This window comes from Pararge aegeria, chromosome 17 (assembly GCF_905163445.1).
Source record: "Pararge aegeria chromosome 17, ilParAegt1.1, whole genome shotgun sequence".
Taxonomy (NCBI): domain Eukaryota; kingdom Metazoa; phylum Arthropoda; class Insecta; order Lepidoptera; family Nymphalidae; genus Pararge; species Pararge aegeria.
The window spans coordinates 2,053,447-2,067,270 of record NC_053196.1 but is presented as its reverse complement, the minus strand read 5'-3'; the positions used below and the strand labels follow the sequence as shown (position 1 = coordinate 2,067,270).

At 33.7% G+C, this 13,824-nt stretch overlaps 1 protein-coding gene across 1 annotated transcript; it reads left to right on the top strand.

Annotated features, from left to right (window-relative positions):
- Window positions 1–6,321: 6,321 nt before the first annotated feature.
- Window positions 6,322–11,723, top strand: LOC120631225. Its single transcript, XM_039900706.1, has 7 exons — window positions 6,322–6,439; window positions 7,074–7,269; window positions 7,759–7,762; window positions 9,015–9,174; window positions 9,809–10,004; window positions 10,425–10,642; window positions 11,008–11,723. The coding sequence occupies exons 1-7, from the start codon at window positions 6,322–6,324 to the stop codon at window positions 11,721–11,723; spliced, it is 1,608 nt and encodes a 535-aa protein (XP_039756640.1).
- The last annotated feature ends 2,101 nt before the right edge of the window (window positions 11,724–13,824 follow it).

The following is a 13,824-nucleotide window of genomic DNA, read 5'->3' as shown; positions in this document are numbered from 1 at the left end:
TGAAGCAAGTGATATTTTAATTGCATAAAATAGTAAATTCCTTTTTTATTTTTTGATTAATTTCAAACCCTATGTTAAATAGGTGTCCCCGACAGTAAATTCAATTAACTGCTCAATTAATTCTAATTTTTAATTATTTAAATTAATTTTTTGTACATATTATAATATCTCATGTAAGTTTTTTGATTATTACTGTTTTTAATTATTAATTATATTAGTTATATAATAGTGTAGATGGGTCTTAGTTACCAAATAAAGAATTATTATTATTTATTAATTATCCGTGTCCATGCAAATTAAATTCAATAAGAGAAAGAAAATATGGCCAGCTTCAATTATAAATGGCTCAAATGAAATTCAGTTTGTTCCTGCTGCAAATGGGTTCTGACCGCAAACTTAATCGGGATTTATTCGCACGGAATACGATGATTGGACTTATTTGTGAGGCTTACGTAGACAAATATATAACTTTTGAAAATATAATATCGTTACAACATTACTGGCCTACAATAGTGGGAAAGGCGGTACATACTTCAACTCATGTTAAAAAAAAAACTCGAATTTAAAAAAAATACCATAATTTGAAATAACTTATACATGATGATGTTAGCAGAGCATTTGCAGCAGACCACAAATAAAAGGGAGTTCTCTTCGCATAGAGCTGAGTTCTGGAGTTCCTGATGCTTTTTACGAGTAGTTCTGGTGTTTTTACTTAAAACAGGGTGTCAAAAAAATTGATGCTTATTCTGGACACATGCAGCTTAGAACTATAGCTCCGGATACTTTTTAATAATAGTTCTGTCGTAAGAACTGAAAAAAATAAGTTAAAAAAAGTAAGCTAAGTTTGTTGTGGGCTTCTTCTTAGACCAGGACGCGTTTGGAACCCTCGTAGCTTTAGTTTTAAGTTGACGAATTTATTTATCGCCATCAACTCACTTCTACGTCATATTTTATACATGTAATGTACGCATCAAAAGTGTCATCTATATGCCTATTTGAATAAAGAAATATTTGAATTTGACTTTGACTAAATTAAAAATATATCCAAACATCTCAAATATTTTTGTAAACATCCCATTGTACACAAAAACCTTTGGATAAAAAAAACTTTAGAACCGTAGCCGCTCGGAACTCTTTGGTTTCTTACAGACCAGAAAATATAAAAATGCTTAGAAATCAAGCTCCAGAGCCACTGCCCATGCACGTGGAACTACGAATTTCAAACGCTCAAGCAACTCAGGCGCATCAATTAGGCCTTTCATTAATTTTGCAAGAAAAATTACATCTGTAAAGATTACAGATATGCGCTCCTTCAGTGAAAACATTTTATAGAACTCAAGTCGCGAGTCGTATGTGTATAATTTCTTACAATTGAAATCCATGTATGACAAGTGATACAAGAATTTTCTTTGGATTCGTTCAATTTTATCTGAATGCACTTGATACCCTGGGCTACATACCGTGCTACAATATTCAAGAATACTGCGAACAACACTGTTCAAGACAAGAAATGATAAACCAGGGTCTCTGAATATTTTCATTTGTCTGAAAACTAGTCAGGACTAATGAAAATATTCAATGATGCCTCAAAGGCATCTAAGATATCAGGATATCTTAGATGCCTTTGAGGTTATGTGTTCAACCTCTTCGCGAAAACTTAATGCAGGATCTTAAGGGTAGTATTATTAATCTTATAGACACCACTTAACGATGTTTTTTTCCTAGTGATCTTTATATGAAAACATTTTTCTAAATTCAAGAACATGCCATTTCTAAGGCACCATGAATAAACATTATCGATATCATTTTGCAAAAAAACTACAACAGCTTGGCTATTTATGGTTTTATACATTTTCATATCATAGGCAAACAAAAGTATTAAATTAATATTAAAAAGAAGGTAGGATCTAGTTGTGATCCTTGAGAAACGCCTGAAGGTGTTTTACTTTCGTATGACTTAAACCCATTGATAGAAATCAGTTGTGACCGATTCATCAAATAAGTTTCACACCAACGCAATAATGAAACATGGATTCCCGTACACTCAATTTTTTTTAGCAAGATTATATGGTTAACCAGATCGAAGGCCTTACGGAAGTATATGTATATTGCGTGTACCTCACCAGCAGAATCAACGGTTCCAGAGATATCAGAAATATAGCTAACTAAATTAGAAGCTGTAGATTTACGAGGGCAAAATCCGTGCTGATTTGGATTAAGGAAAGGAGCAATATGAATATACAATTTTTTTTGGTTCAAGCTTTTTAAAACTTTTCCACATACAGATAAAATAGATATAGGCCGATAGTTTGCAATGTCTTTTGGGTTGCCAGTCTTGTAGACCGGTGTTATGTAGGCAATTCTCCATTTCAATTTTAAACAAGTAAATAATGTATGTAAGTTATTAATGTAATCAAATAAATAATGTATGTAAGTAAATAATGTACCTAAGTAAATAACGAAAGTGAGTAAATAATGTAAACAAGTAAATAACGAAAGTGAGTAAATAATGTACCTAAGTAAATAACAAAAGTGAGAAAATAATGTAAGCAAGTAAATAATGTATGCAAGTAAATAATGTAAAATGTTTGTAAAAAAGTATGTACGTAAATTATATGAACAAATAATTTATCTTAAGTATATAAAGCGAGTAAGTATACGATGTATGCAAGTTAGTAATGTTCGTAAGTAAATAATGTAAAAGAGTAAATAAAGTACGTAAGTAAATAAATAATTAATGTACCTAAGTAAATAACGTAAATAATGTATGCAAGTATAAAGAAAAAACTAATTACATTAAATAATGCAACTTTTTGTCTGAAAACCCTTCATATTTAAGGGATAAGAACCCTTTGGTCTCTGATAGGGCATCATTTAGACAAAAAAATAACCCAAAAACGAAGCCTAGAACACTCTTACTTTAGACTTCATATCACACGTCAATATTTTGATATCTAAAGAATTACCTACAGTAAAATTTATTTTGGTGACCCTTAACCCCACAGCTTTAACTCTAAACCAATTTTGCCAAATTGTTGCTTGATGTGCTTGAGATCTTCTAGAGTCCACATTAACGTCATCCACATTATCTCCAAGCGTTCCATCATCGAAATACCATAAATTAAATTTAGCTTTAAAACTGAGAATGTTTATCGATGACTAAGATGACTTGCTTTTAAATCGGCTGAAAAGCTCTAATATTAGCACAATTGTTTTGTCTAGACGGCTTCTTAGGACCTCTGTATAAATATTTTATATTCGTACTCTGTGCTATCACAGTTTAAAAATGTCTTTGGATACAGTTTCTAAGGAGACAGGAGTCTTAATCTGGATCCATGTACCCAAATTGCGTTTGGAGTAAAGCCAAGCGGTTTATTCGGCTGCTTGTAACTCATGTGATGCTTAAGCGCCAGTGATGCGGTAATCAAACCCTTGTTTAAGGATTTGGAGCCAAGCCAAAGCCGGATTTGTCACTGTTTGTCTACACACCGTGGCGTGGGACATAAATTGCTGGACTGCGGTTTTCACACTACTCCGGAAGTTTTATGACTTTTTATGCATGTCATTTTTTTTTTTTTAAATTAGATGTAGCCGGCCGTTCACCTCTAGCTTGTCGAAGTTATGTGCCTTTCAAGAAATAAAATATCATTTGCTTTATCCACGTAGTATATCGTGAGGAAACCTGCATTCCTGTGAGTTCTCAGTTACAGCTCTCAAAGGCTTGTAAAGAGTGCGGCCTAAATCTCATTCAAAATTCAGAAAAATTAAAAATTTGAAATTCATTTATTTCAAGTAGTCCTAACAACTTTTGAAACGTCAAGTGTGTCTGTTTGTAGTGACTCTGTCACCGGTTCGGAAGGCAGATTCTACCGAGAAGAAGCTGGCAAAAAACTAAGCAATTGCTCTCTTCCAACATCAACAGTTTACAATTTTAACATTCATTTTTCTATCTTGAGAGAGATAAGAGAAGCCAGATACTTCCAAGCAACCTTGTATTGTAACCTCGCTGAAATAAATGTGTTTTAACATTTTCTTCAAACTTATGCATTGGTAGGTCCAAAATTACCTTAGGAATCATATTATCAAAGCGTATAATTGATTCCTCATTCTTGCGGAAAACCCCGTTTTCTTTAGTAGGCCGCTAACGATCATGATGAGTTTACGCAGTAATTATGGTTATGGTCATTGGTGGTAACGATGCGAGTTTGCAGTCAAAGCCTAATCGCAGTGGAATTAAAAAATAACCTTTCTCTGTGGTAATATCTTGCTAAACCTACGAAAGTTTGTTCTGTGGGTATTAAGTCACACCAGTCACGTCCATAAGTTCCCTTAGATTATATAATCCAATTATGTTATTAATTTCATTTAACACAATTCCAGTATGCATTACAGTAAAGTAATTATGAGAAAATTGCAAATTGCGTCAATTGGTTCCAATTTTACAGTGTCCATGAACAAGCTTACCCGGCCAATCTTTGCATGGTTATCTGAAGCCTTAAATATTGGTATTCTAAAATCCAAAAGTTACGTATCGTAGGTTTTTGCTTTTAATTTCTTTCCTACGAGAGGGGAGATCCCAGTAAAAAAAAAATAACTTTATATTTACAACCTTATCCCATCTAAATCAAAAGGGGTATTAAGGATTCAGCGATTATAAAAAAGTTCTAGATTCTAATCTCCGATTTTTCAACTACAAAGGTTTCGACCAAATATATTTCTTACTAGATATATTGATTGACTAACAATATTTAATATTCTTTGCATCGTTGCTGCGTGAAAGAGTCACAAAGTAACACATAAACAAACACAATAAAGTACTAGGAATACATAGGTTACTAATGATTAAGTTATCAATTACGGAACAATTAAGTAATATTATGAAACAATTACAATCGATTAAGTTTATAAATGAGCCAAGTTGCACTACAGCCCTGGAATCTTTAAAAAAACTAGTTGACAGTCGTACCAGGAGCTTGGTTTAATGTAAGTAACCTACAGTATGCGTGTTTTATTTTCCCTAGACAAGTAAGTCAGGAATCACTGCGCTAATACGTATCGTAATGGTATCAACGTAGACTACAGTGACGTACTTTTGTAGGGAGTGACCAATTTAAAAAAGCGGTGTTAGCCTAGTGGATGGTTTGAAGTCTACCAATCCGCACTTTGCCAGCGTGGTGGACTACAACCTTAGCCCTTCTCATGAACCCAGCACGCTGCTCCTTTGTGGATTCATGGGCAAGAACGACTCTAATCCCATAGCTTATACTAATATATAATAGAGACTTACAACAGAGGTCCATTATTTACTGTCCCTGAGACTTATCTGTAAAAACTAGTACTTTTTGATCGCCATAGTTTATACTGAAAGAAATCAGATAGTCCTCACATCACATGCAAAAGTAAGTTCAAGTGACTCCTGTCACTTTATTAGTAGGTGTCGCGTAGCGTAGGTACTATTGCACGTATCTTTATAATCTATATATATATATAAATGTTATGTTGGTTTATGTACACTTCAAAAACTCAAAAAGTTCTGCTCCGATCGAGCTGAAATTTTATCATGGTATATAATCAAGGATTGTTTTTATCTATTTTTGCATCAGTAACATAGCAGACAGTGGGAAAACCAAAAAATATTGTATATCAACACAAGTATTGCAAAATTAAACTTATATGAAATGTATTCTTTACTAGCTGTTGCCCGCGACTTCGTCTGCGTTTGATTTTGTTTTTTGATGTGGCATTAAATTTAGTTGTAGATCTAAACAAATTTAAAGTATTCAGTATCTAAGCCTTGAATGAGGGGTTTGCTGGACAGCAGATAACCCTCAGCAGCAGCTGAGGAGTTCTGTCCTCTATCTCCAACCACAGTTTGGGTAAAATTAAACACATATTATAACCTATATAGTACAAAAATAATTATTCAAATCGGTTATAATTTGTCGGAGTTATGGTGTAAAATCGTCAAACACTCTTTCCCTCTCCCACAGGAACCGGGATAAAAAGTATCCTTTATTACTTCTAACACTTCCAAGAATATGTGTACAAAGTTTCATAAGGATCGGTTAAGTAGTTTTTGCGTGAAAGTGTAACAAAGAAACTTACATTGACATTTATAATATAAGTAGGGATAGAGATTTTGTTTCTCATTTCAAGCATTCAATCACAATGTGCCACAGCGAAGCCTTATAAATATTGGCCCGATCCGGTTGACCAGAGATCCAGTTTCAGATATTGTTTTCGGGAATTAAATGGTGGCACTTGCGCAGGCGCCTATAGCCAACTTCAGGCCCGTCAAGTCCAATAGTGCGATATATAAGTATGAAGCTGTCCCTGGGCAAATTCGCACTGGATCAGTGCGATCTGCCCACTATGCTGGATAATGTGGCGGTGTTGCTGCGGCTTGTCACGATAAATATTGACAAAAATTACAATAAACGTAAGTAATAATAAAACGTAAATTATAAATTAAAACCTTTACTGTTTCGCTTAGAATTTAGCGTCATGCAATCGTGAATACAAAAAAAAAACCTTTATTCACGCTGTGCATAGACTTGTTTGTATGTGTAATTACAATATAATGTTTTTGTTTTATAAGAATTAAGTCCAAGTCACAATTGTAATTTGTCATAATTGTTGTTATAAGTGCCTAATAAATAAACAGACATGATGAGAGTTATAAATAATCCCTAAAATATTGTATTTATCTAATTACATGATTCATGTATTACAAAAAACGTATTTTTATTCATATTCTAAGTGAGATTGGTATAAACTTTCAGTACAAAAAACTGCAAAATCTAGCGTCGATACTACGTGCGAGTGACGGCTGCGATAACCTCGAGCTCGCGTGCTTACTCGTTTTGGTATCGGCAAAATAATTATTTTTGTGAAGAAATGGGTAAAAGTGGTCGAATAGTTTCGGAGCCTATTTGGTACAAACAAACAAAAAAAAATTTCCTCTTCATAATATTAGTATAAATATAGAAATATAGATGTTATAGACCGCAAAATAATACCTGCTTGAACCCAATATTTAAAAAAAACTTATTATTTAATATCTATTATTCCAGGAATCTCTTTGCTTGTTTACTTCATCGTTTTTATCGCAGCAGCTGGTTATGTCTACATTTACATCTTCTCTATGTTTTGGTTTGTTTTCATCCGTTGCCAAGAGACCGGAGACTTCACCGCCGCTGCAGTAGTTTTTTCTCTTGGTACTAATAGCGAGACCTGTTCCACAAAGTTACTGTTTATGGTGCTTTATAAGTAAGTATGTAGGCTTTGCAACATTGTGTATAAATTGACACACCTCTATTTCGAATATGACACACCTCTATTACAACCTTATCCCATCTAAATCAAAAGGGGTATTAAGGATTCAGCGATTATAAAAAAGTTCTAGATTCTAATCTCCGATTTTTCAACTACAAAGGTTTCGACCAAATATATTTCTTACTAGATATATTGATTGACTAACAATATTTAATATTCTTTGCATCGTTGCTGCGTGAAAGAGTCACAAAGTAACACATAAACAAACACAATAAAGTACTAGGAATACATAGGTTACTAATGATTAAGTTATCAATTACGGAACAATTAAGTAATATTATGAAACAATTACAATCGATTAAGTTTATAAATGAGCCAAGTTGCACTACAGCCCTGGAATCTTTAAAAAAACTAGTTGACAGTCGTACCAGGAGCTTGGTTTAATGTAAGTAACCTACAGTATGCGTGTTTTATTTTCCCTAGACAAGTAAGTCAGGAATCACTGCGCTAATACGTATCGTAATGGTATCAACGTAGACTACAGTGACGTACTTTTGTAGGGAGTGACCAATTTAAAAAAGCGGTGTTAGCCTAGTGGATGGTTTGAAGTCTACCAATCCGCACTTTGCCAGCGTGGTGGACTACAACCTTAGCCCTTCTCATGAACCCAGCACGCTGCTCCTTTGTGGATTCATGGGCAAGAACGACTCTAATCCCATAGCTTATACTAATATATAATAGAGACTTACAACAGAGGTCCATTATTTACTGTCCCTGAGACTTATCTGTAAAAACTAGTACTTTTTGATCGCCATAGTTTATACTGAAAGAAATCAGATAGTCCTCACATCACATGCAAAAGTAAGTTCAAGTGACTCCTGTCACTTTATTAGTAGGTGTCGCGTAGCGTAGGTACTATTGCACGTATCTTTATAATCTATATATATATAAATGTTATGTTGGTTTATGTACACTTCAAAAACTCAAAAAGTTCTGCTCCGATCGAGCTGAAATTTTATCATGGTATATAATCAAGGATTGTTTTTATCTATTTTTGCATCAGTAACATAGCAGACAGTGGGAAAACCAAAAAATATTGTATATCAACACAAGTATTGCAAAATTAAACTTATATGAAATGTATTCTTTACTAGCTGTTGCCCGCGACTTCGTCTGCGTTTGATTTTGTTTTTTGATGTGGCATTAAATTTAGTTGTAGATCTAAACAAATTTAAAGTATTCAGTATCTAAGCCTTGAATGAGGGGTTTGCTGGACAGCAGATAACCCTCAGCAGCAGCTGAGGAGTTCTGTCCTCTATCTCCAACCACAGTTTGGGTAAAATTAAACACATATTATAACCTATATAGTACAAAAATAATTATTCAAATCGGTTATAATTTGTCGGAGTTATGGTGTAAAATCGTCAAACACTCTTTCCCTCTCCCACAGGAACCGGGATAAAAAGTATCCTTTATTACTTCTAACACTTCCAAGAATATGTGTACAAAGTTTCATAAGGATCGGTTAAGTAGTTTTTGCGTGAAAGTGTAACAAAGAAACTTACATTGACATTTATAATATAAGTAGGGATAGAGATTTTGTTTCTCATTTCAAGCATTCAATCACAATGTGCCACAGCGAAGCCTTATAAATATTGGCCCGATCCGGTTGACCAGAGATCCAGTTTCAGATATTGTTTTCGGGAATTAAATGGTGGCACTTGCGCAGGCGCCTATAGCCAACTTCAGGCCCGTCAAGTCCAATAGTGCGATATATAAGTATGAAGCTGTCCCTGGGCAAATTCGCACTGGATCAGTGCGATCTGCCCACTATGCTGGATAATGTGGCGGTGTTGCTGCGGCTTGTCACGATAAATATTGACAAAAATTACAATAAACGTAAGTAATAATAAAACGTAAATTATAAATTAAAACCTTTACTGTTTCGCTTAGAATTTAGCGTCATGCAATCGTGAATACAAAAAAAAAACCTTTATTCACGCTGTGCATAGACTTGTTTGTATGTGTAATTACAATATAATGTTTTTGTTTTATAAGAATTAAGTCCAAGTCACAATTGTAATTTGTCATAATTGTTGTTATAAGTGCCTAATAAATAAACAGACATGATGAGAGTTATAAATAATCCCTAAAATATTGTATTTATCTAATTACATGATTCATGTATTACAAAAAACGTATTTTTATTCATATTCTAAGTGAGATTGGTATAAACTTTCAGTACAAAAAACTGCAAAATCTAGCGTCGATACTACGTGCGAGTGACGGCTGCGATAACCTCGAGCTCGCGTGCTTACTCGTTTTGGTATCGGCAAAATAATTATTTTTGTGAAGAAATGGGTAAAAGTGGTCGAATAGTTTCGGAGCCTATTTGGTACAAACAAACAAAAAAAAATTTCCTCTTCATAATATTAGTATAAATATAGAAATATAGATGTTATAGACCGCAAAATAATACCTGCTTGAACCCAATATTTAAAAAAAACTTATTATTTAATATCTATTATTCCAGGAATCTCTTTGCTTGTTTACTTCATCGTTTTTATCGCAGCAGCTGGTTATGTCTACATTTACATCTTCTCTATGTTTTGGTTTGTTTTCATCCGTTGCCAAGAGACCGGAGACTTCACCGCCGCTGCAGTAGTTTTTTCTCTTGGTACTAATAGCGAGACCTGTTCCACAAAGTTACTGTTTATGGTGCTTTATAAGTAAGTATGTAGGCTTTGCAACATTGTGTATAAATTGACACACCTCTATTTCGAATATGACACACCTCTATTTCGAATAAAATAAAAAACTAAATATAAAATAAATCATTTATTTTATATTTAGCTCGCTTCGAAATAAGTTAAGCATTTGATAATATTAAACATGCATACATATTCATTTGGCTAGTTCAGTCAAAATCTTCAATATTTTTTTAATACTATGTGTATTAGAAATATAATTAATATTTTCCTTAAAAATAATTCATTTAGAACATTAGTAAAACCATATTTTTTTTTCATTTAGATATCTCGATTGGTGTTACACAAGGCTGAATAATTGGTCCTTAAGTTTTTTTTTTTATTTGTAGTGGATGTAGTTTTGCTACTCACAATGTTGATAAAGAAAATAATCTGTTCCAGAGATACGGTGCAAGGGATAGTGCAAAGATATTTAGAATGTGACGCTAAAGTAGTACCGGGGTCACGATTTTCTAAGAATTTGTCAAAAAAATTACGTGACATAAAAAAGAGAGCCATTACAGTATGGGTGATGTTAATCACAATTGGTATTGCATATATTTTGCGACCATTAATATTGCCTGGGCGACATTTTACGGAAGACTTGTACGTGATATACGGTATGATTTTTAATCTTTTAAAGCTTTCATAATCATCCGCAGCCTATTAATGTAGGAGAGACGTTTGAATAGAAGAGCGACTATTGACACAAGTTAGTGATAATGACCGTCACTGTCGGCTTAATGTGCTCTCCAAGGACCGGGAGTTTTTTTGTTATTACCATCTCACATCATCGTCATTTGAAACTACTTAAGAAGAAACCTGGTTTACGTAAACCTATACAAGAAAATCTCTAAGATATCAATTATTAAATTAATATAATCAGTTGTAAAATTGTATACAACTTCCTTTAAATTATTAACTTTATGGACATCTTCGAGATATCGACAAGTAATTTATTGAAATATTTCCAATTTCATTTCAGGTCTAGAACCAATGGTAGCGACTCCTAATTATGAAATAGCTTCGACATTTATGTCAATAACTATAATTACCGGAGTTTATATCCTAGCCGGAGTCACTGCGTTGATTTTAGTTATAATCGGTTACATAGAAGCTCAAATATTAACGCTAAGTGATGAAATGCTTACTCTCTGGGGAGATGCAGAGGAATATTACCATATGAACATTGAAACAAATGGATCTAGCTCTCAAGTGAATTCTGATGATCTTAAAGCGCAAATTATGAACAAATTCATAAAAAATCGACTCAAAGAGATAACAACATTTCATATCTTGGATATTAATCTACTAAACGATTTTGAAACAGTATTTAGAGTAACTATGGCTATTGAATTTGGTCTAATAGTAGTTGGTATAATATCAGAATTACTTGGGGGTGTAGAAAACACGTATTTAGAACTGCCATACACTTTTCTACAAATATTTATGGACTGCTATATTGGGCAGAAGTTAATTGATGCAGGTAGTGTTTTTGAAAAAGCAGTATATGATTGCAAGTGGGAAAATTTTGACAAGGCAAACATGAAAACTGTTTCCATTATGCTACAAGCCTCACAGAAGTCGCTATCGCTGACAGCCGGTGGATTAGTAACACTAGATTTTGTCTGTCTCATGTCAGTGATCAAATCGACTTACTCAGTTTACACTACTCTACAATCTACAGTTAGTGAAATATAAAAAAAAATGTCGTTAATCATTTTTAAACTTGACTTAAACTTGACTTATTGACTTGACTCATTTTTAAACTTGACTTAAAACGAAACGCATAGTCAAGAATTTTTCTCCGGCAAAATACGTTTTTTCTAAAACGTTTTTTTTTAACAATAGTATAATTTTGATGATTACGAAATCGTGATTGTGATTCATCAAAAATTACTTAATTTTAATAATATTATATTAATATTAGCACAAACAATCTTGGAATAAATAGATGAACTTAACACTAGACGATTGTTCTAAAATACTACAAATAATGTGAGTCTAACGCAATAAATAATTTATACTAATATCTGTTAAGGTTTTTTCTTTATATCATTACAACTTATATTTAGAGTTGCAGCTAGGTGCGATAGTTTTTATAATTTTTATTAGTGGTTTTACCTACACTTGGAGGAATTATAAATTTTATAAATTTAAAATGCATATAAAAATTTTCGGAATATATCTTGTTTCAAACGTGTGTCATTGTAATATGGACCTTTGAAAATTTTTATCGAAACTGCAACGTTTCCTACTAGATACGCTACAGTCGCTATAAGACTGATGTGAAAGGCATATACTAATTTTGGCATCGACAGTAGGAGAGCCGTAGCTCAATTGGAGAAAGCGCTCTGGCCGCGACTGCCAGATAGTCGCAGGTTCAATAGTACACCACAGAGAAAATACTCAGAAATAAAAATACAATAGAGCGCCAAGCCCAGGAGAAAGAAGAATAAGGCATATTTTAGGCAAGCGCGCTCTACCTTGTATCATATACCATATGTATCATAACTTACCATCAGGAGTGATTGCATTCAAGCGCTGGTATAAAAACAAAAAAAAAGAACTACCAAAACCCTCATATTACATTTAACAATATCATTGCACAAAAAGCAATATTCCTAACCCATCCCTTGCTTCCCACTGCTGTCTTCAATATGTGTAAACTTTTAGGTAATTTTTTTATTTTTTAAACTGGATAAGGCTTGCGCTTGATAACTATCATGCCCGATGGAAAGCAATAATGCGGTCTAAGTTGGGGCACGCTTGCCTAGAAAATGCCTATTCACACTTGCCTTGAAGGCATTCAAGTTGTATGTGGCAGGAAACATCGATGCCGGAAGATCATTCCAAACCTTAATACGTATGAGAAACGTAGATGAACAGCGTTTCGTACGAATGCGGACAGCGATCCACATAAGGATGACACCGTTCACGGTGTCCCTCTGTTCTGTCGTAGAATGGTGCCGGAAGAACGAAATCTGTTATTATATAAAAAGAAATATTTCTAAATTTGCTATTATTTCTTCTTATTATTATTATTATTTCCCCAGAAAAATAAATTTTTCGTTGGTTCGTTAATAAATAAATAAAATTTCTATTCTCCGCGAAAAGCAGGAGAATCTGTATGGTATAATTTATAATTTATTCAATCTTTATACGCCACTAAACAGATCTTCGGCAGTCTACCAAGTCTTCGGCAATCTCTACGCAAGTTTCGCTCCGAAGCCGGCCGAATCCGAATATCCCGAATTCGGCCCCCCGAAAGTAAAGCTGAAGTTCTAACCAGTAGGATATCACCGCTTTAACTACTATGCTAACACCGCTTCAATGGATTGTACTTTAAGAATTTATTTAAGTTAAATGACGGCTGATTGGCGCAGTGGGCAGCGACCCTGCTTTCTGAGACCAAGGCCGAGGGTTCGATTCCCACAACTGGGAAATGTTGATGTGATGAACATGGCTGTTTTTCAGTGTCTTGGTGTTTATATGTATATTTTAAGTATTTCTGTATATATTATTCATTAAAAAATATTCATCTGTGATCTTAGTACCCATAACACAAGCTACGCTTACTTTGGGGCTAGATTGCGATGTGTGTATTGTCGAATTACATTTATTATTGAATTCTCTGTAAGTTTATAACTGCTGAAGAACTAGAAAAATAATTGCTTGAAATTTTTTCCATCAATATTTTAAAGACCTTTATTTCCTTACCCTTGTATAATTAAAACGCTGAAACCAATTTCCGCGTCAATCAAGGGATGTAAAATATTTAATGCGATCAGAATAGGAAAAT

What these genes read in the sequence shown, in the direction of transcription:
- LOC120631225 (XM_039900706.1), top strand. Translation starts at nt 6,322, where the DNA reads ATGAAGCTGTCCCTGGGCAAATTCGCACTGGATCAGTGCGATCTGCCC. An exon ending in TGACAAAAATTACAATAAAC is followed by an intron (nt 6,440 to 7,073) that starts GTAAGTAATAAT and finishes CTATTATTCCAG; the next exon opens with GAATCTCTTTGCTTGTTTAC. An exon ending in TGACAAAAATTACAATAAAC is followed by an intron (nt 9,175 to 9,808) that starts GTAAGTAATAAT and finishes CTATTATTCCAG; the next exon opens with GAATCTCTTTGCTTGTTTAC.